This window comes from Nyctibius grandis, chromosome Z (assembly GCF_013368605.1).
Source record: "Nyctibius grandis isolate bNycGra1 chromosome Z, bNycGra1.pri, whole genome shotgun sequence".
NCBI lineage: Eukaryota > Metazoa > Chordata > Aves > Nyctibiiformes > Nyctibiidae > Nyctibius > Nyctibius grandis.
In genome coordinates, this window is record NC_090695.1 from 987,914 (window position 1) to 1,011,186 (window position 23,273).

General features: G+C 46.7%; 1 protein-coding gene across 4 annotated transcripts in view; it reads right to left on the reverse strand.

Moving 5' to 3' along the window:
- Positions 1–23,273, reverse strand: part of CTIF (cap binding complex dependent translation initiation factor) — a 151,586-nt gene that overhangs the window by 91,717 nt on the left and 36,596 nt on the right. For 3 of the 4 annotated variants that reach the window (XM_068423648.1, XM_068423647.1, XM_068423650.1), the window contains exons 4-7: positions 15,571–15,693; positions 11,381–11,454; positions 10,364–10,468; positions 6,580–6,655 (exon numbers count right to left, since the gene is read on the reverse strand). In XM_068423648.1, coding sequence (XP_068279749.1) covers positions 6,580–6,655; positions 10,364–10,468; positions 11,381–11,454; positions 15,571–15,693 — 378 coding nt within the window. The remainder of the gene's footprint in view (positions 1–6,579; positions 6,656–10,363; positions 10,469–11,380; positions 11,455–15,570; positions 15,694–23,273) is intronic. The other variant, XM_068423649.1, reaches the window with a different exon arrangement.

Consider the following 23,273-nt stretch of genomic DNA (forward strand, 5'->3'; position numbering starts at 1 on the left):
CAGCAGTGGACACCACTGCAGCCTTCACCTCCCTGCTGCTGAGGTTGGCATGTCCTTCTATGTTGGGTGGGGACAAGAGGGTAGGTGGGGCACAGGGACAGACAAATGGAAGGGTGGGGATTCAGAACACTCTGCATTTGATGGGGCAGCAGCGTCGTCTGGAGAAAGGGAGGCCGCCTCAGCATGGCACTGCTTCTTGGTGTGAGGAGCATCGCTTGGGACCAAGCCCTGCCGGAGCACCCCATAGGACCATCAAGGATTACATTTGCAAAAGTGGCATTTCCAGGAGTCAGGAAGGTGTCATGATGCAAGTGAGGGAGACTCGGGCTGTGGGGCACGTCTAACCCCTGGGCAACAGCTCCCCTCAGGGTTGTGGTGCTTAGACAAGGTGACAATGGGGGGTTTACAGACACCTCCAGTTTTAACCCCGTTCTCCTCAGGGCCTCCATCTGCTTTGAGGCTCACGACGATGCACGGTGCTAACCAAATTCACTTCCAGCTGCAGAGAAACATCTCACACCTCCACAAGCCCCGAGGTCCTCCATGCCAGACGTGCACTGGCAGCCCAAGGTGGCCGCAGCGGGACAGAGACTGGCACGACCTGGCGCAGGAAGGTGCAAGACGCAGCCACCACGGGTGAAGTTTCTGCTTGGAAAAAGCCTTTGGAAAAAGCCTCTCTCTTCCTCTGCACAGAGCCATGTTCGGGGCCATGCAGCGAGGCCGCAGTGCCCTCTAGTGCTGCAGGGTTCCTCTCTGCCACCAGCCCTGTCCCCTCGGCCACCAAACATCAAGCCAGCCTTCAGGGCTGCAACGTAAGCCACCCTCATCCTTTCCACCGACACTCCTTGCACACCCCCAAACCCGTGTCTCTGAATCCAGCCGACCCAACCAGGGTGCGAGAGCACCCCAATGCCTCCCATCCTGGCAGGAGCTCGTCACAGGTCCACCACTCTCCAAACCACAGGGGAACCTGGCCCCAAACCTGCCCAGGTGATCAGTACCAGCTACAGGAAATACAACAAAAAAGGCATCTCCGTGCTCACCAGGTTGGGAAAACACTTCCACGAATTCCAAGCCAACAGTGCTAAGCCTGCTTGAACTGGGTGACAGCTAGAAAAATAAAACCAGCCTTGAGAAGGGAGAGTACATCTCATTTGTTACAATCAGAAACCAGCTCCAAACCCTAATAATAATAATAATAATAATGGAAACATCAAAGCTCTTGGACATTTCCCTGGTGTTTCCTTTGTGCAGTGAGTAAGTTTATTATATGGTATGGAAGACCACCATAATCTGAAAAACACACTGGAAGATCTCCCCTTTTCTGCATGTGCAATAAAAACCACGGGGTTTATAATCTGGTTCAGGGCTCACAGCAACTGTGCTCTACCACCAGAGCCCAGGCTTGGCCCTTGCAAGAACCTGTGATCTGGTGACCTAAATGGAAGATAAGCAAGCCTTGGTCCAGACCTCTGCTCTCCAGTACTCTGGAGATGGCAACAGTCTCATCTGCCTTCCTTGGTCACTGGTGGCCTTAAGTCTGATTCTGAAGGGGTTACAGGTGACCACAGCTCCTTTTCCCAAGGAAGTGGTCACTGTCAGTTGGGTTAAATGCCACAGAAAGACCGTGTCTTACTGGAAGTCACAGCAAAACAAAAGCTTTTTACTCGGCAGTGGAGATCTGACTCCCAATACGTTTTGACCTATACTCAAGTAAACCTTGGCTCTTTGACAGGGACTTTCCACAGTGGTTTTAGCAGTTACAGTATTGGAAAGACCCTTGGGATATGGGAAGCTGGCTTGTTAGACTAGAAACCTTCTCTGAAAGCAATGCCATGCCTACACGCTCTGGATGGAGTCCAGCAGGATCTGGGGGCAGGGAGAAGAAATCCCCCTAGTTTGGGGCTCCTAGGGAGCCACCTCAACTTGTTCATAAGTGTTTGGTGGACACATAAAGGACATCAGGGTTAGACCTGGTGAATGGGAGGAGGGACATACAGCACATGGGACACACCACATCCCCGTGGGAGGGGATGCCAGACACAGAGATGAACCCACCCCAGCTCCACCAGCACAGAACAGGCTGCTGAGAGAGGGCCACATTGTTGTGGCCAAGGCTCTGAAAGAGGAGGGATCTGGGCTGGCTAATGAGCTGGCTAAAACAAGAACTGCCCAACCTTGTAGTGCACAAAGAGCAGGCAAGAGGGGAAGTGGAGAGGATGAGGGCTCTGTATGGTGATAGTAAATAATACCACCCTACCAAAGAGCTGTCCCTGAGCTCCAAAGAGACTTGTCCCCCTGCCACCATGATCCTGTAGGGTCCAGAAGGAAGCCCTCACATCTGTGCTGGACACCAATCACTTCCCCTTGCATGGAGAGTGACAGCAGAGGAGATGTTTGTCTGCAATCCACCCTTCTCTCCCTGGACACCTGGGTTGGCTTTGTCTCTCTTTAGGCACCTACCATGTCTGAACAAGTCCATGTGTGAGCTGGTCCCTCTGGGCTCCTTACAGAGCCAACAGGGAAAGGACATGGCTATCCTCAGATGGGAATCATCCCACCTTCTCTAGACCTCTGCACTGAGATGCAACAAATCATGCCCCAACGTGTTCACGCCTCTCCTATGGCAGGAAACCCAAGTGACCAGCCCACGCACAGGTCTCACCTTTACTCACATGATCTCCGCACTGAATTTTAAGGTCTGACTTGAAAATACTTGTCAATGTGGAGGGGTCCCAAGGAAAATGGGCAAGGATGCCTGTTAGGTGCCTAAATTCAGGTGGGAACCCAGCACGGTCAGGAGTCCCTGGCGCTTTTAAGCCTGTTTGGACGAAGTCAGAAATACAATGGTGCTAAGAGGAACATGAACAACTTCCAGAGTCTGCCTTTCTCCTAAGGAGCTGCTCCCTTGTTTCTCATCCAACAAGGAAGCTGGATGACAACCATAGCTAGAAGAGAAACAAGCAGTTTATTGTAACCCGAAGCACATGACAAAAAGGGTCAAAAATCAGTAAGGAAACGGAAGGAGATGAGCTGTGAGGCAATGAAGACGCCAAATCAAACGATATCAATGCTGTCTTCCAAGTTTATCTCCTAGCACCAGTAAAGCCCAGTACCCTTTTCAAAAGTGCCACATAATTTCTACCTCCTAAAACACACTGTTCAGATGAGGGCAGGCCCATCTTGGAAGCATGAGTCCAGCAACCTGAAAGGTAACAACTGCAAGATGCCAGTCCAGAAACCACTCGAGATGTGTCTCAAAACTCTCTGCTCGTGTCTGTCAGCATTCACAGCATGTCCCCCTGACATGCAGCCTCCTGCATCCTTCGTGAACTTCACAGGGAGGATGGAGGGTATCTTGTAGGACATGACCCCTTGGGTTGTTTTCTTTGTTAAGTGTAGAGTTTGCCAAGGGCTCGCAGCCTGAAGACTGTACCTAGGACCGGGGAATTCTGCTGTGACACATCCAAGCCTGAAAGCTTTTTTGAGCATTTGCCAAAGGGAGCGAAAGCAAAATGCACTGACTCAGTGCTCCCCGTGACGTCTTCATGACGCCAAGATGGTTACATGGTGTCCCCCAACAAACCAGCTGAGGTGAAAACGGAGAGGATGATGAAGACTGGCTCTGCATCTGAGCTGCGCCTCTCTAACGCAGCAGGCAACTGATCCTCCCTGGCGTGCAATAAAAAGCAGATCTTATGAAGGGGGAATACTTATCTTCAAAAGATTATTTTCTTCCAAAGTCACTTTTGGGCAGCAATTAGGTGAATCAGTGCCCAAATCCAACTACAGACTCCTGTGAGTAAGGAGAGATGAAGAGGTTATGGCTCATGAGCTGAGCCAAAGCAATGACCTCACGCACTCCTAGCCATAAAGCTTTGAAAACGAAGCCTATTTACCAGTAAAAACAAGCACCCCAGATGAGCCTTGAAAAGGCGGGGCAGGAGAAACCTTCAAAATACCAATTGTCAACACTGTCATGAAGGAATTGCCTGCCTGTGCATGTCCACGAGATGGCAGAGCTCACCGTGCCACCAAGAGCATCGCCGAGGAGCGGCATGCATGCATTCTCCAGTTTCAAAACAAAAGGCTGGCAACAAGCATTTTTCCCTCAGACAGCTATGAAGAAAGAGGGTTTGGGGGAAGTTTGTTTTGGTTTTTGTTTATTTTTGCACCTTTTAATTGCCAAATAGTCACAGGCTTTCCTTGCAATATTTTGTTAAAATACTATTGATAGGTTCCAGCAGCAAAACTCATGTATATATATTAATGTCCAGATGTCCAGAATATTCTGCTTAACCCATTAGGGGGGTCACTGTATCTCTCTGTAGAGACACGCATACAGACCTGGATGTATACTGGAAAATAGTTCTAAGTTCATGTTCTATGTCCATCACACCTTATCATCAAAGGAACACAAATTTCCAAAGCAGCTCGCAAGTAACACTCACTACCTCTCTCCAAGTTGGTGCTCTTAACCCTGCTATAGCTGCTGAAGAATATTCAGCAGCAAAACATTTGCATCTGAGCTGTGCTGGAGGGTGCTCAGACCAGCCCTGTCGTGTTGGAGGGTCCTTGGACCAGCCCAGCCTTGCTGGAGGGTGCTCGGACCAGCCCCTCTGTCCATGCACGGCTGCCGTAAGCAACCCATGAGATCTTAAACACAGACAGAACAAGAGTTTATGTATCTCCAACCTGAAAAGCCTCTTCTCCAGGATATGACACAAACATAACTGCAGTGTGGGAAAGCCCCATGGAAGGTGAAAGATTTTTCTTCCATAGGCTCACATGAATATTTCCCCTTATGCCCCCACGCATTGTGCTCCATAAAGCCATTTAAAACAAGGGATAAAGACCAGCAAAATCACTGCCTGCATTGCACGACCACATTCAAATCTAGTTAACAATGATATGTCAGGATTAAACCAGCTGTCTGCAAGTATTTCACTTGTCAACGCCGAGCAAGATAAATCCTCACCCAGAACTACCCAGCTCCTAGTTCCCACAGGCACATATGACCGTACATGCCTAGGTAAGTGAGTCTCCAAAATAATGTAGCATTGCATGAGTCTGCCCAGAGGCACAAACAAAACACCAAATCCAGCATTCCCACTAAGTCTTCCAGCTTAGAGCTGCCACGCTAAGAATTAAGCTAGATATTAAGGTATATATTGGTATTAATTCACTGGAGTCAATGCACTCAACCTGGTGTTATGACAGGATGAGATGACAACCAAACCAGGAGGACCAGGTCCGATGGGGCTTGGAGCAACCTGGTCTAGTGGAAGGTGTCCCTGCCCGTGGCAGGGGGTTGGAACTAGATGGTCTTTAAGGTCCCTTCCAACCCAAACCAGTCTGTGATATGATTCTACGACCTGGCTTTTTTAATAGCTGTCAATTATAAAAGAAGTTAAACCCTAGAAGAACCTAGAAGAACTAGAAGACCTGAAGAACTTCAGGCCTCTCGCACCAAAGACAGTTTGATTCTTCGTTTCCAATTATTTCCCAGGGAAAATAACCTTATTTTGCAGAATTACTGGGGTCTGTATCAGCTGAACCTGGTGTTTTCTCCCTGTGACCTAAAGTCCAGACATACCGAGCACGGAAGGAACTGAGCAGAAAGCAATTGCAGGCAGCATTCCTCCCTGCCAAAGTCAGCAGCATTTCTCTACTCCTTCCACTGGTTCCCATATTTAGTGCCAGCTAGCTTACCCAAAAGAAATAGTAAGATCATCACATAGTTTACAGGATGAGCAAGGCTTTTCCTCACATGATGCATGAGCAAGAAGCCCAGCGAGCTCTTTGCTCAGCACTGAAGAGGGTAATGCTACCACAGCACATGAAATGTCTCCATCCTTCTCTCTGGAGGCAAAGAGAAGACTTCAGGAAAAACACACTGAGCGTCCTCAGAAACTTGCCCAGCCCAGGACACTCGGCTCCTTTGAGGACTAGGGCTCTGGAAAGTGAAAAATTATATGATGCTGACAAATTGACCTATTCAATGTTTTTTTTTTTAACTGAGGGCCTCATCCTGCCATTCCCCAACATCTGAGCATCAAAAGTCATTTAACCAGAACTACCAAAACTGGAATGTAGAGATAGATCTGGAGAAGAAACAGGCTGGAGAAAACATACAAGTAGATGACCATTGCATGTAAACATATGTGCACCCCATAGGGGAAACACCTGGGTCAGCACACCATCACTGCTGGCTTCCTGGCAGCAATTTATTTTGGGGCTACCAGGAGGCTTTGTGCTTTTCAGAACCTCCTTTCCTAAAATACATGAGCCCTATGTCCACGTACGTGTATATCTATATGTATATATGTATGCATACGTACACTGTCCTCCACATTTCATCTCCCAACCAAGTCTCCATGGTAACTGCCCTTCCCCAGTTCACAGCAAGGCTTGCTGAAACCACAGCCATAATTCTCCATCACAAACCCCAAAGGACCATGGTTCAGTGCATCCAGCCCAGGCTTTCCCACTTCTGGGGGAGGGTTTCCTAACGAAAGGTAAGGCATGGAGCTGCTGGTCTCCACTGTACTGCGGGCAGGAGATGTCCTCAGCACCTACCTGCCACACTGGAAGGACTTTCTCTATGTCGTTCAAGTTGATGCTGTCACCATCCTCGTATTTCCCTTTTCCAAGCCTGTGGCGAGAAGAAAACAAACAAAACCATGTGAAACCTCTCTGGAACCAAAGTTAATTTTCTATTATGGCACATGGGAGAGATTAGCTCTTGCTGCAAAGGACCCTCATGAAAACAAAGAGGCTCTCTGAAGCGAGTAAGCTGTGCCTCCAAAACACTCCCATGTGGGCGTAAAGCCATTAATACAAAATTAAATGCTTTTCCCAGTCCTCTCCACCTGCGCCATCTGCCACAGTGTTCAAACACTCTTGGTAATAGCCGCAGTGAGAAAACCAAAGGCGGTCCTGAGCAGTAGCGTTGGGCGATTCAATTCCCAGGCCAAGCAAAACTGAAAGCACAGCCTACCTGGGGGAAAAAAAAATAGGGACACAAAAATGTAATGAAAAATGTTTCCTTTGAGGCACTGCTCATTTGTTGGGTCTCCACGGGAGCTCCTGTTCCCCTGCTGAGAAAGGTGTCGGTGAACAAGCACAAACATACACCTCAGACAGCAAACAAAATCCGATAAAAATATAAACATAAAATTTGAAACACAAAAAAAATGGGGTGAGAAGCCGAGCACTGACAGACCAAACACATAGCTGGCAGCTGAAGGACTTTCTTGTATCAAGAAAGGAAAAAAAATCAATCCAAAGATAGCTACTAGCTGGATGCAGAGAGCTTGTAATGATACGGAAGAAGAAAAAATGGTCAATAAATATCATCCTTCTGCATTTATAAACAATTGAGGTGATCTATTTTTATTATGCAAGAATGATAATGTATTTTTTTGTCAACTAGGTATTGTTATCCAGTTATGTCATAGTTGTCTAGTTATGACATATCTAGATATGTCAACATGATATTGTTAAATAACATATACTAGACACAAACTTTGATAGCAGCAGGTCCAGCTAATCAGTGCCTAGAAGTCAGAGAACAACGTATGTTGGTGAAATTACAGCAAATGGGGTAAAAAAAATGCAGAAAAATGGAATGTGCTAAAGCACCAGGATCGAAAACCAGCAAGTTGAATGGAAACACTGAATTTAATTAACACCCTAATTGATTTATGGGAGATCAGAGGTGTTCAACAATTGACTTTCCCTCATAGATGAAATAGTGACTTTGATTTACAAAAGCAAACATATAGTGTGTGTGTATATATATAAAATATATATATATGAAAAAATACTTTTTTTCATTTTTTTTTATACATATATATGTCAAGTCAAACATCTGGGGACAAATAATACCAGTTGCAGGTACAGAATGAGCAAGTGTATCGTAGGAAGAGGTTATCTGAAAAGGATGGGGACTGTCCCAGGGTGAACGCCTGATGCTGGACTGTGGCATAAAGGCAGAGGATGAGGAGGCAGAGATTAGGGGGATGAAGGCAGCCTTCCTCTACAGGCAGCACGGCTGAGCCTGAACTACATGACCGCAGGCAGCTCTGGCAGTCACGTTTCAAAGAGGTGGCTGAGAAATTTCTTAGAGTACTGCAAAAACTAAAGTGATACACAGGCTTGGGAGATACCTAGAATGAAGGGAAAATGTCAGCTACAAAAGGTTGTTTGAAGTGGAAGAGCAAAAGCACAGCAAGAGCTAACGTTGGAAATTAAAGGTAGACAAATTTAGGTCAGAAAAAAGGTACAGTTCCCTAGTTTTCCTTAACCACTTCACTTTGATTATTCAGCATACCACCAAACTCAGTATCTGCAAATAAAATCAGATGTTTTTCTGGAGGAAAATGCTTCAGCCAAACAAAAGACACTTGAGGTCAGTCAACTAGATGCAACTCCATGGCCAAGCCTGGGCAAGCAATCAGGAACAAGACGGTCTCTTTGGTACTCAAAGTGTAGAGAACACATTCTGAACAGCATCTTTCCCCTTTTTTTCTATTAAATTTTTCATTGCACAGCTTGCACGTTAAAAAACTCCACTCAAGCAAGAGGGAATACACCTAGCTAGCAGGTGGAGGTTCTTGGAGGTTCAGCCAGCTGAATCGTGCTTAGCACAGATTCAGCACGGAGAGCTGATGAATGCACAACAGAGACAACTTTAAAAGTTAAAAAACAAACCCAATTTTGTCTGTGCTCCCTCTATTCTAATGCAGGTTACTTACACGACCTGAATTTTGGGAGATGCACTGCTTGTGCTCATGGCATCTGTTCAACTTTTCTGTATGTACGCTAATTCCTAGTTCATTTTTACAGCTGTAATATTTAGGAGTGATTAAAGATCTTTCCATACCTCCTTCTCTACCTGATTGCACCTTGAGAATTCACAGTACACCAGGAACCAGAGGCAGACCATAAAGCAGACCCTGATGCATTTTCCTTACATGTAGCAAGTGTCACTGGCAGGATCATCTGGCAAGTGCCATCAACCATGGAGCACATTATATTTTACAGAGAGCCCTTCATCTTATTTTTCAAAACCACCCATAGAAATGGGAGTAACCATGACTAAGGCATGCAGTGACTTTGAAATTTAGTGTTACATTGTTCCAAATATTGTGAAAATTGTTTATATACCTGCAATAAATATTTACAGTGCAGAAAAATATGCCTTCTACAGTCGGGCGAGTCTGCCTGTCACTATATGGTACAGGAGCCTCCTGCAGATGCTGGACCTGGGCTGGGATTGCTAGCCCAGATACACAGCCCAGTGAAGCATATGGCATTAGCCTCTACTCTGGCAAACCAACTGATCAACAGAAAAACTTCTCGGAGAGAGGATTTCCATCCCTACATACAACGTGGCAATGAGAAGTCACCTGCAACCTTCTCAATCCCATCTTTTTAGATCTGTTCTGATTTTTTTCCTTCCTCTATGGGCAGGAAATGATGAATGGCTAGGAAAAAATGACAAAAAATTGATGGGATAAAATGTGGTTATGGAGTTCTTACTCTATTTTTTCTTTAGCAGAGACTTGCAGTGAGTTGCGACAGGGATAAGTTGACACCTTGTCATAACTTGGGATAATAGGACAGGTAATATTGCCTGCAGCCCTGAATAGTGCTGCCAGTGCATTGAACACCAGGACTGAATGAGAAGGAGAGGAAAAACCATACTATAATTGTTTCTCAGTCTCCAGAGAATCTGCAGAGAAACAGTGATGTTCACCTAAGCAACACTGGTGAACCACTTGGCACCAGTACGCATTTATTTGCCTTGACCAAGAGGAATCCAGCAACACTGTGGAAGCCCCTGGAGGCTGTCACCACCAAAAGGAGCTGCTTAATATTTTCACAGCTAGCAGATATTTTACTGCTAGCAGATAGGAGATGAACACTTGGATCTACACTTGATGCTCCCTCTTCCCCGAAGTCTTGCTGGGGAGACGAGCAGAAGCCCTGTCACTTGTGGGAACTGTAACCACGATCAGCACTAAGCCAAGATCTTTCCTCCAACATTGACAGATGTTTAAACCTGGGAGACTTGGATCTACGAGACTCAGATCAGGAGACTCAGACCCAGGAGACTTGGATCCAATGTGGTTTAAAGATTGAACTCTACCAAGCAATGCAAAATAACAGCGAGCAGCTGTGCTCCAGCCCAGAAACAAATGACAGAGGAGCCAGACAGACCGATTGTGGCATCTTCAAACCCCATCTGTGGTCCAGCACCTCTTCCCCATGTCCTCCACATGAGCCACGCCACCCTCTGCAAGGAAGAAGTTAAAGACCTTGCTGGAGAGCACGGTATCGCACACATGGCACTCACCCTTCTCTGTCTATGTGAGGCAGCGGGTGTTTGGAGGTGTTTCGCAGCTTCCTGTGAAATTGGGTGAAATCTAGTTTTTCAGGCTGCAAGTCCCACGTCGCACCACTACGAGAGAAAAACAGGGAAAAACAAAGAAAGAAAGTCCACTACTAATTAAACACCACTGAGCTGAAGAGCAGAGGGCATGTCAGAGCCTGCAGATGAGGAAAGCTGGTACTTCTGGAGGCACCGCTCCCTGCCACAGAGCACATGGATGTGAACCTCCAACCTTCATGCTGCTGCATCACGTTTCTTTTCATTTCTTCTGGTTTTTTTGAGATGCTGAGCTTCTGTTCCTTGCACTAAACTCCTAGTTTTGATGTATGACACAGCACAACGCAGCACACATCTTGCTAACTCTACTTGCTCTCTGTATCAAGGGGGTATCGCAACTGGTAGTGGTCTGGCTCACGCAATGGAGATGTTCTCTCTGGTCCTGCACAACCTGCTCGCTCCAACAGCCTGGGGCAAGTCCCAGGTGGGAATGCAACCCTTGTAGACTCTTGCAGTGCTCCAGGCACAGAGAGATAGATGCACAAAACTGTTCAGAAAGCATATTTCACCACTTTCCCTGCGTTGAAGCAGCAGCTGAAGAGTTCTCCTCAGCAGCTGCATAGCCAACGCATGACCACACCACCAAATAATGGAAGAAAAAAGTCCTGGAGTGGCAGCTCAGAGCTGCCTCAAGCCTTGCCTGCGCAGCTCTCAGATGGTTACAGGTAATCATATCAGTACGGGTTTCAGATGTTTGGACTGCAAACCAATCCAGCGGCCTCTCCCAAGCGTGTAGGATGCTTTAAGTAGATTGACTGTGCTTAGTGCCACAGGCTACATGGAGATGGGGATGGGGAGAAGCAGCAATGTGAGTACCAGCAGGGTACTCACTCCTGCCTGGGTACCGGCAGGACAGACACATGGGCAAAGGCTACAAGAGGGCACGGTCCATCTCTCTCTTAAAGCACTTTAAAACCAACTTACCTGAAGGAGTCAAAGGTGTTGGCAGCCCAGATGTCCGTGCCCAGCATGTCAAGGGAGCTCTCCTTGTTGCCATTCTAGGAGGGAGGGAAAGGTGGTTACTCTTTGCAAGGCACATGGCACTATCCGGACCATGGCACAGCCTCTCCCACCACCAGCCACAGAAGTGTCCCAGCTCTGTGCGTGGGCTTCTCCACTCCTGTGTGAATCCAAGCTCACTACAACGCAGAGTCCCCTCACCCACTGCAAAAGCGCACCGTGAAGGCAAGGAGTGACAGAGTTTCAGCCTTGGGGACACAAAGCTGTGGACAACACGGAGCAGACAACACGTAGGGTCAGCTCTGACTCCAGCCCTGTCCTCCTACCCCACTGTCCACAATCTCCAAGACCCACCAAGGTCCAGTGGGTTGGTTGACATCCCGGCCATGAAGACACCCAGCTTCAGAGTCACAGAGCAGTTGAAGTGGGAAGGGATCTCTGAAGCTCATCTGGTCCAACCCGCCTGCTCAAGCAGGGCCACCTACAACAAGGTGCCCAGGATCACATCCAGACGGCTTTTGAATATCTCCAAGGATGGAGATACTCTTCACCAGCAGCTACCAGAGCCTGCTGTCACCAATAAGGACGGGGAAAGCCGTCCTGCTTCTTCAAGGAGTCATGGTGTCATGACTTCTCCTTTCTCTAACAATAAGCAGGGGACATCAGAACCCTGCACTGTGCCACCTCTGCCATACACACCAGCAAATGAGTTCACACGGTTATTCTGGTACATGCCCCACTAACATCACGGTATAATCAGGTAGGAATTATGAGAAACCTCCAGCCAACCGCAAAGCACCTTGAATTTTTGCCATGCAGCTGCTTTTGGCAAAACCAGTGACCTGAAGCAAGAGCATCTAAGCAAAGATCTCACACCCATCCTTCATGGCCCCTTTACAGTCATCACCCTACACACATCCTCCCCACAGAAAGAGGGCTGCCCTCTCCACCCTTTACAGGCAGTAAATGCATTAGAAATAGGGAGTCCCATGTTACCAATTTCTCCCCAACATTTCTTACACATATTCAGATTTTTCATAATCTTACACATATTCAGATTTTTCATAATCTTACATATATTCAGATTATTTAAGTATTTCAGCCCAAATGGTCCCACTCTGGTGAAACAAGTGCTGGAGAAGGTGGCTGCCATATATTCCCCATCCTGTAATTTCTGCCATTTTCAAATATTGTTCATAACAACTGAGACACTAAAACCCCATAAAAATGTGACTATTTCTCAATAAAGTCCCAGATTTCAGTCTGCCCATGCAGTGAGCAGTCTCTTCCCAACGAGCAGGACACACATCCTCGGTGCAAATATATTTTAGGCAAATATAAGCAAAATTTTCTCCTACCAAAGAGAGAAATTAGTTTTCTAAATACTTAGAAGCATCCTCTTGCAGTATAATGAAAATACATGTGCAGGTCTTTATAGCTATCACCCAAAGAAGAGATACTTCTTCTTGCAGACAGATGTATTTCTTAGAATCACAGAATGGTTTGGGTTGGAAAGGACCTTAAAGATCATCTAGTTCCACCCCCCTGCCATGGTCATGGACATTTCTCTTTCCATTTCCTATGGATACGGGATATTTTAAGTACCTGTCAATGAACCAGCTGCAATAGCATTTCCTAAGAGTGAAGTATTTGGGCTCAGGGAGAAAGAACGGGAACATGTAACCAGTTGCAATGAAGATGAGACAAATCAGCAACAAAGATATTAGTGAAAATTTAAGACAAAGGGGGTTCCTAACACAACAGGTGATGTCCTAAAATTGTTGCCCAAATTCAGATCGCTACAGGGCTTCTGAAGAGCCCCTTCATGAGCCCAAAATAAACTGTCTAGCAATTACCATCCGATGACTAGCAATTACATCCTAATCCGTGGCGTAAGCAGAGGCAGCACATGCTGTCCCACCCAGCTCCCCCACATCTCCTCGGCGCATCAGCTCATCGGCGCTCTACCAGTAAGCACAGGCGGGTCAGCCCCAGCACTAATCCCAGCAATTAGGGGAAATTGCAGCAATAGTTCAGGTAGAGCAGGAGGTCAGATGGGTGCAGGCTTCTACGCAGTGGTTGGATGCCCCCACCCAAACCAGGCTGCAACTCCTGGTCCTCCCAGATGATGTTCCCGTAACCTCTCAGAGATGCTCCAAGCATTAGCCAGACTCCATAAAGACGGCGCCGGGGCCGAACAATAATGCAACTTGTCATTAAAAGTCATGAGTCACTATGGTCATTTCAAGATGTCCTTTCGGTCTTCTATGACCTGTCTTTAGAACCGGTTTCTGCCTCGACTCGCAAGGCAGGGAGCGCGCTTGCTGCCCAAGTGAACCTTCACTGCAGGGCATTTACTAAAATGCTCACAGCATGGTACCAAGACTTAATTAAAAGACTTTAAAAAAGCCAATTCTCAAGTCCAGGGACAAAAAAAAAATAGCATGTATTTAAGAAAAGAAGTGACTTGCTGTCATTTCCCCCAGGACTATATAACCACAAGCAGTTTTAACTTGAAGCTCCCAATGACCCAACCCTCAGCTTTAGATAATAAATTTCACTGAGAAGGGGTTAGTACTGCTGAAAATTAATTAAGCCACCAGGAATGATGATTGAAAGACACACTAACGAGAACGACATAAATACCCAGATTGATCAGAGATCCGGTAAAGCCGATCCTAAACCCAGTATGGTTTAAATGCGCGTCCCTAACCTCTGTCCTCCAGCTCCTGTGAGCACACAGCATCTCCATCCACCGTTGCCCAACCCCTGTAGCTGCCCACACAAACACAGGGACGGACCACGCCACCGGCCGTGTGGACTCTGACTGTTTACCCATGCATGCAGCTTCAGCAAATTCCCTACAAAGTCAGCATTTGCATGCACGCAGCAGCTTTTCAAAGCCCAGCTCTGCGTCCCACCGGTTCCTCTCAGCGCTCCTCATTACCATCCTCCAGCAAAACCACTACAAATACAAAATCATGCTCTTCATCACACGATCGCGACGGCGTTAGCTCATCGCTGTGCTTAGCATTAACGTAGAACAACATCAAGTGGTCGGCTGAGCCCGTGGTATAAATTCAGGGATTATCCTGTGTCATGTATGACTTCTTCAGCATTTTTCAGTGCTGCCTTTCAGAAGATTCCCCTACATTTCCTCGTTCTCAGCTGCCTACAGCCCCTGGCTGCAGTTTGGCAGAAAATAAAAAAGACAAATAGATACCAAACTGTCTGAAAAGGCTCTGATTAAAGGTTTTCTTGTTGCAAACTGCAAGTTTTCATAAGGAAAATAGAGACATTTTGAGGAAGACATGATTATCCCTGCCTAAAGAAAAAGGGATATGCTGAGGCTCACTCCTCCCAGAAAGGATCATCACTTTCCAGCAATGACACGGTTCTGCAGGTCCTCTCCCCACCACAGCATGGCTCAGGAGGAAAGATTATTTCCTCAGGCTCTCCAGGACAGACGAGATGGATGAATGGACCAGGACTTTGACCATTGGCCCCACATCTCCCAGAGTCCATCCTCCACTTCTGGCACAACCAATGCTCACACGTGCAGAAGCAGAGCAACTCCGAGAGGACAGAGGCCGACTAAAACATTCAGAAGAGGTCCCTGGTCTGAGTTCAAGGAATGGACCTAAAACCAAATCAAAAGCAAATTCTTATAGTCTTTTGCAAAGCAGGAAGGTAACTCCCCATCTAGCCCTGCTGTCAGCTCCCATGGAAAGCAGCTGGACTCAAGGTCACCATTTAACACCATGTGGTATCCACTCATATATCAACCTCTAATGAAGACTTGCTAAAAACTAATTACAGACATCTCTTAATTTCCCAAAATTAAAATACTCCAAGACTTCAAATAAAGAAAAAAAGTAATTTCCTTTGCACTAAACCAGCTGACTAGGGACTTCTTTCCCAGTATTAACGCACTCAGCACACCTCAACAGACTTCTCGAGGCTGAACAGCTACAGCCCTCAGCAGCCAGGTCACACATTATGTATGAATTAATTACGTCTCTGAGGTGTCCTTCATAATTGACATGCACTCACACCCTACGTGTAGACACACACATAAAACACGTCGTTAGGAAGATGCCTCTGATAAACAGCAAGCAAAGGACATGACTTCAGCACGCTGCTACCAGGTGTACCTTGGTCAATTGCCTGAACTGGCTGCTTCTCCCACGGCTGCCAGACCTGGATCCAGAACCACGCCTGGAGCCTGATCCCGGCTGGGATCCTGCACTCCCACTGCTGCTGTGATCCCACTCTTCCTGGAAACAACAAACAGCTCGCTTTAGTCAAGGGCAACATCGTCCCACACCCACAAAAACCACCGACCTGGTGAGCCAGGAGAGCGCCAGCTCCCACACCACATGGGCAAGCACCTACAAAACCATGGCCATGCCCAACGCCCTGATTTTGGGGCTTTCTCAGAGTCCTTTAAAGTGTTCTATTTACACATTGCAAAGCAATGACATTGTGGGAGGCTTCAATGAAGATAAGATTTGGCTTTAATGCTCTAGTCTATGCATGGGGAAAAATAATACTTACCTCCTCTATCTTCATGAGGATTAATTATGCATATTCAGCAACTCCACATCCTCTAAAACTGCTTAAGGGCATTTGGACAATGCCCTTAACAACATGCTTTAACTTCAGGGCAATGGTTGGACTCAATGATCCCAGAGGTCTCTTCCAACCTGGTTGATTCTGTGATTCTGCTCAGCCCTGAATTGGTCAGGCAGTTGGACTAGATGATCGTTGTAGGTCCCTTCCAACTGAAATAGTCTGGTCTAGTCTAGTCTAGTCTAGTCTAGTCTATTCTATGCTATTCTATTCTATTCTAGATCCTTAATTCCCCTCCCAATTCCAAATCAAGTTCTCAGTCAGTTTTTCCCTCTGCTTAGCCCACTGTTGGAGTCCAGCTACTCACATACTTTAAAACACTTAAGAGTTCACCAGAAGACACACTACACAGATAACTTTTTTTGCCTATTAAGGAGCTGTCCCAAATATTCCCCTTTATTCTCCTAACATTTGTTCTGCTGCTAAGCAACCTGCAGCTTTCTTGTTCAGCCAGTAGCCCTCAGGGCAAGATGAGTCATCTGAAAACCAGAATAACTCACCCAACCAGCCCTATCTACCCAAACATCCCACAAGGTGCTTGGGGAGAAAGGTGGATATTGTCAGGGTAATTGCTCCAAAAGCTTTGCTCAGAGGCTTGGGAAAGACCTTTGAAGTGACCTAAGATGATTAAAAAAACATGAAATCACAGAGTGCAGAATATTCAACTCTTCCAAGTACTCTGAAAATCTTGGAAATACAAAGGGGAGCATGTGTTTCAGGACTGGTGTGAGCTGACACTTAAAGAGGGCTTCTCATGTCTCTAGACATCCTTGTGGGACTACCTGAGTCTCTGTGGACACTGCCATGGGCTAAGACATAGGCAGAGCCACCTTGGCCTTCAAGAGCCAAAAGGACTTGCCAGTAGACCAAGGTGTGAACTCCTCTTTGCACATGACAGCCAAGTCCAAGTCACTAATTTGGGGGCACAGACCAGGTCCCAGCTCCACCACCACCACCTGGGTTGAATGGGGTAGGGAGACAGCTGTACAGCAGACCCTAAGCTACCTCAGGCGATGCTACCCAGTGGTCCAGCATGGACCTTAGCACATGTGAAACATGTAAGTATTTACCCAATGTGAGGGACTGGAAGCAAAATGTACCAGTACCAGTTTGTGCGTTGCTCCAGTTGCATGTTCTCCATCCTCAAACCTAGCAAGTCTCAAGCAAGCTCAAACATACTGTGGTTGCTATAGCCTAAAATCAGTACTGACTTCAACAGAGGAGGTCAAATGGTTTTCATATTGTATATAGGTGAAATTTGAGAGGTTGTGGTTATGTCCACGAGATGTTACACCAACAGCAGAAAGCACCTTCTTCCTTCCTTGCCACACCGCTACCTGAATCTCCCAATGGCTGAGAAATACTGAGTGGCACAAAGTTAAGTGAGTTGTTAAATTGGCATGGAAGGAAAAAACCCTTGATTGATGCCACTTGGGGAAGAGCCAGGCTTGTAGGCATCCTGAGAAGTGAGAAACTTCTCATTTGATGTGGGAAAGATGTGCACCAACTGAAAAGGTGGTTGGGAGAAATGAACCTTCAGCACCTAGATGTTCGAAGGAGTAATTACCACTTTACTGTATCCTACACACTGAACATCTTGTTCATCCACGTACAAAAAATTTCTGTGCCAAATGCTACAACGGGACCACTCTTCGCTTTAGAAGACACACTGAAAGTAAACATCACCATTCTGTTATATTCAGTTGACCCAACTTTTGGTCGTGGTTGCCTGCAGACAACCTGAGGCTATGCAAATTCCAGAAACATGACTGGCCACAACAAAACCCTTGTGAGAAACGGGGAGATTGGTACTGCCATGCATCAATGTCCAAATTCACCAAGACAAGCCAGTAGATACGGCACAAACCAGTTAGATAAAAATCACAGGTACCTGTTCACTAAATCAGCTTGTCTCCTGGCTCTAACTCATGGCCAGAGGTCTTTTCTGTATTCATGTTCCTTATCACACCCTATTAATATTTATATTTAAAACCAAATTATTTTAAAAATAAGAACCGTTGAACTAAAAATTGTTGAAGCTTCTGTTGAAGCTGAAACAGTCCAACTGAGCACGGCCTAAATACACTCATGTTCAAACCCACCAGCACAGTCAAGCTCAGTATTTTACCTAAATTTCTGACTAATTGTCAAAGATGAACAACATTTTACTGCTACCTTACTGACAGGGGTTCAAATCTCCAGAATAAAAATACATCCACCAGAAACTCTGCCAGACATTTCTGGTGGCTTTGTGTCCTCTAATAAAGCCCTTTTGTGCTAAAATGAACCCTCTCTGCAGACCTCCTTTCTGCAGGAGCAGGGAAGCTCACACCAACCTCATGGGTGATGCTGGAGGAGCAGGTGGAAGTATGCAGGTAACAACTGCACACTTCTTTAAAGAACAACCACCAAGCAACAAAACCCCTTCACACCAGCATCATCGCAACACCCATGAAAACCCCATCCTAAAGCCATACAGGCAGCTGGACTTCAGCAGAAAGCCGAGACTCCATGGTGGTGAGAAGTGGCACTGTTCACCCTCCATCCCACAGCATGGCCACCAACGTGTCTCCCACACTCTTGCTAAATTAATTCAGCATGTTGCAGGAACAGGTTTGTCCACAGCTCTGACAAAAAAATGAAGAAACAGTTGTAACAGCACAAAGTTCTCCATCCCATGCCCTTGTCTCCTGCCAACCCAATCCGCCATCACCTGGCCCTGTTACTCTCTGTTGTGCCCCCAAAAGACCAGGACTCTCCTAGTCTCTCCCAACACCCCAAACAACCCCTGAAGTCTTGTTCCTAGCTCTTATTCAGGCTCCTCCACCTACCATTCATGGTCTACACTCACCAGCAGGAGATGGGACCTCTTAGCCACACTTTGAGGCTTGGAAGGAAATGTCATCCTCTCCAGAGACTGATTCCCAGCAGCTGCTCTCATCCATGCTAATACTTCTGGCCAAGCTCTGCACCCTCTTGGGAACAGCAAGGCTTGTGCACATTAGCACTGCCAGCCACCCTCCTTTGGAAACTAGCTGTCAAATTTAACATTTGCATTTTAATTAGCAATAATCATATGTTTCACTTACACTGCAATTTTCACCTTGGCAGTTAGCTCTTTGAGGCACGAACTAATTAATCCCGCTCCCTTTGCCAGCTCAAGAGTTAATACTTTCTGCTGCTTCAGTGCAAATTGGAAAATCCCATTTGCAGAAAAAGGAAGTAACTTTCTCCAATGCACAGGCAAAGGAAACGTGGTGACCACCTACGTGGTTGCTCTTAGTGATGATAAGCATGGATGAAGTTGGCTGTGTTGGTAGAGGTGCAGACCAACCATGGCAATACCACATGCTTTAAGTGGCCCAAAGACATCAGTGGATTCTTGGGGGGATTCATGTTCAATTGTATGTAAAAATCTTAATATTCAATGTACAGCGTTCACAGCCTAAGGTGGGCCAGAGGAAAAGGAAAGACAACAAAAAGTTGGAGGACTTTTCAGGACACAAAAGCCTCTGAGATATCCCCCAGCGTTAACAACCATCTCACCACTGCACCTACAACAAGCTCTCTAGATCAAGTTGTGGGGTGACCTTCAAATGACTCCCAAACTTTGAGTCTTAATCCTGGTCAGAACAGAAGACAGATATCATGTAAAAGGTCCTTTGTGAGGTGTTTCAGCAGCAGAGGTGGTTTTCACATACCCACTTCATGCTGCAGCTAAATCTTCCAGCTATGCAGAATTTTGACACTGGACTCCAAGTATTTAATGTAAAAATCTCCCCGCTCTTCTAGATCTATTCTGGAACAACCACTCCAATTTTTCTACGGAAAAATAATTATTTATATGAAAACAATTATTTTAATAATTTTAAAAGCACCTTTGACAAAAAACCCATAAGATTACTCTGAACATTTTAGTAGGGACAAATTTCCAGCTTCTTTCTTCTCAATGTATTGCATAAAGTTATATGAAAAACAGAAAACTTACCCTCATAAAAATATCATGCAGAAAAAACAACCACTTTGGCTCTGCTCTTCCTTCCCCAGGTCCATGTCCACCTTCCCCAGCCCTCTCCAATCTGGTACGACACCTGCTCACTGCTTTGGTAAAGGCACAGCAGAAGGGACACCAAACATCACTTGGAGCTCTTCTCCCACCAGGAAAAGTAAGGTTTTACCTATACCTGTGCCACAATACAGGACCAAAGGACCTGATGGGCTTGAAAGTAGGAGGTTAAGCCTACAAGATCTTTCTGGACTCCCAAGGAAAGGGCCTGTGTGGTTGTGTTCCTTCCAGATAACATAGGAAGAGATGTGTTACCCAAGAATGTGCTAGATAGCTCATTTACACACAAGAATGAGGATGAGAAGGAGCACCGAGAGCACTCAGAATGGCACTGAGAACTTCAGACGTGTCAAGAGTTTCGGCACTTGTTGACCTATTCATCCAAATCTGGTAGAAGAATGGAGACCTCAAAGGTAACTCAGCTACTGCAAGTTTCATGGAACTACAGCGTGGGAAGCTCTTCTTTCAGTGGGCAGACCAGCATCACCCTGTCCACTCTACACAAATGGAAACTGAGGGTGATGAGATGTCCTCCCACGTGAGTCACTAGTGACACCAGGCCTAGAAGACACCCTTCTCCATCCTTGGTAAGCAGCAACAGTTCTCCTAACTCAGGCAGCAAAGCAGTGAAGCATTTCACTCCCAGATCTTCAGACACCCAAGCAGGTGTCTGCTTCACGAGGGGTGGTGCTCCTTCATGAGGTGTAAACTGAACAGAAGTCCCAGAGAAAGTTAAACCTACATATTAGCTAAAGGATTTGGCTTCTTTCTCAGCAGTCCTCTCTGACCGTAACTGAACAGGACTGTGTTCACTACACAGAGAGAGTGTCACCCAGCAATTACAGGCAGAAAACCAGTAAGTGACTGTTTTTTCTCAGAGCTGCTCTTTGATCACGGGCAGATCACCCCGCTTGAAGATTTAATTTCTTCCTCCATCAGGCAGGGCTACCCCAACCTGTATTCACTGGCAAAGTCTCAAAGTAACTCCCTGTCTTTCACTTTCTCTTTTTCTTTTGGAAATGAGACAAAGGTCACTGCAGCATCTATCAGCACCTGCTTGTCCCAACAGGTCTTCAGCATGGTGGCCAACCTCAATCAAATCAGTGTACAAACTGGCCCTAGGCTATGACACAAGTGGGTCGGTGAGATGAAGAACCCCAAACTGCCCCCAGGATCATCCCTCACGTTTTGCTGAGCAAGAAAAGCACTGCGCTTCAGATCCGGACCCAAGGGTGGGCAACTAAAGCCATTCACACGCTGTCTAACCAGCATGGGGAAATGAATTACATCTTCGGTTGTGAGATCCTGCCAGCCTCTTCGCAAGCAGCGTCCACCCACCCAGGGCTGATCTGGTTAGCAGGGATTTGGGGCATTAGATGCTGCCAGATGATGTCAGCAGATTTAAGCCATCCAGCAGACAACTTCTCCACCAACTTGAGACGTTTACATGATGGTGGTGCTGGTCGCAGGAGCCTCAGTCCAACTCTGGGTCTAGTGACGTGGCCACTGCTCGACACCATGATCCCTTGCCACCTCCCTCTGAAGCATCGGTCAGGGAGGACTTCTTGGTGTTTGACCCCAGGTGGTCAAGCAGCACTGATACCTCCAAAAAGACACCTCTGCGCTGCTTGATGAAATAGGAATTACAAGAGCAATCTGCACTGACACTTTAGTTTTTGCACTTTCTATAAAATTAAGTTTCACCGTGCACTGAAATCTGCTGATCCCCAAGAGACAACCTTCACACATCGCCCCATCCTGAAGGTGCTACAGGACAACCTGGAAGAGAGTTGTACTATTGCCTCTGCTTTGGTAACCTAACAGTTTTTCCAGTCATGACTTCATATGGTTGGAAGCCAAGTGCTCACCATCAGAGAGGGTTTTGAGGTCCAGGTGAGACACATGAAACAGGGACCTGAAAGGTTTGAGTGGATCTGCTCTGCTCCCACACCACACACACAGCAAAGACACCTCCTCCAGCTGCACCTCCCCACACATAGGCAGGTCAGATGCCCTCTGCCTACAGCCTCAGCTCACACGATGCGAAGCATCTCCTGCCTGGGAACGTTTTGGCCCTAGCACAGCACTGTGCTGCTTTGAGTCATGGAGACATGGAAGATAAAAGTTTCACGTGGTATTAGCTCTGATTTTCCGGGAGCTTCTTGTGCTTTCCTTATCAGCAAGACTTGGGCTTGGGTTCAGACATCCTTTGGCAGGACATGCCAGGCTCGGTGACAATGGCACACAGTCCCTGCAAAGCCCTCTACATCTCCACGCTACCACACAGTGCAGGACACTCACCATCTTACACTTAACTTGTCAGTGCAACCCTTGGGATGCTCTGGACCCCAGCAAGCTAGTCCTCTCCAACCAATGCCCAAGAGTGGAAACCCACCACCTCCACCTGCCACAGGCATGCTGCTGTTTCTACTGGCTTAATGGGAAGGCAAACCAAGTCATCTCCTCCACCACCAGCTCCTCAGGGAGGTAAGCTGAAGGGTGCTACTGGCAGGGTGTAGGATAATCCAGATGTGATCCACACACCCTGCCTGCTCCTTCACTGCTCAGTAGATAGGCAACATGACCATCAACTTCAGAAGTCTCTGGGGTCCCCAACCATGCAACAAGTCCCTGCTGCAGCCGGTGGGACACGGACACACATGCAAATAAGCAGTAAAATAAATTGCAGTCCCATGTACTGCCAATAACACAGGCTCTTGCTTGGTGACGATGGGTGACAGCCAGCCACCATGGGGGAAGAGAAAGACTTGGCCAGGAAGGAGGATTTTCAGCTCTCCCTCTCCCACCGCCTGGAGAAATGGGACAAACCCGCAGAGTCGCTCTGGTTTTTGTTAATGCCCTTTCCATAAGGGGAGCCTGGGATGGAGCTGCTGCCAGACCTTTCATGTACCAAGAGCTCTGCTGGCTCTCTAAACACACACCATACCAGAAGCCTTTTACTTAACGAGTTGCGCTCAGAAATATTTCAAAGAGCTTCCTACTTGCAACAGCCTCACAAGGGAGATGCAAATGAACTATTATAGAAAATCTTCCCACTGGGTCTTTTTAGAAAAAAAAAAATAATCCAAACATAAAAAGATTTAAAATGATTCCATTATCTAAATTTTCCTCATTTATAGAGGCAATACGGTGCTCAGA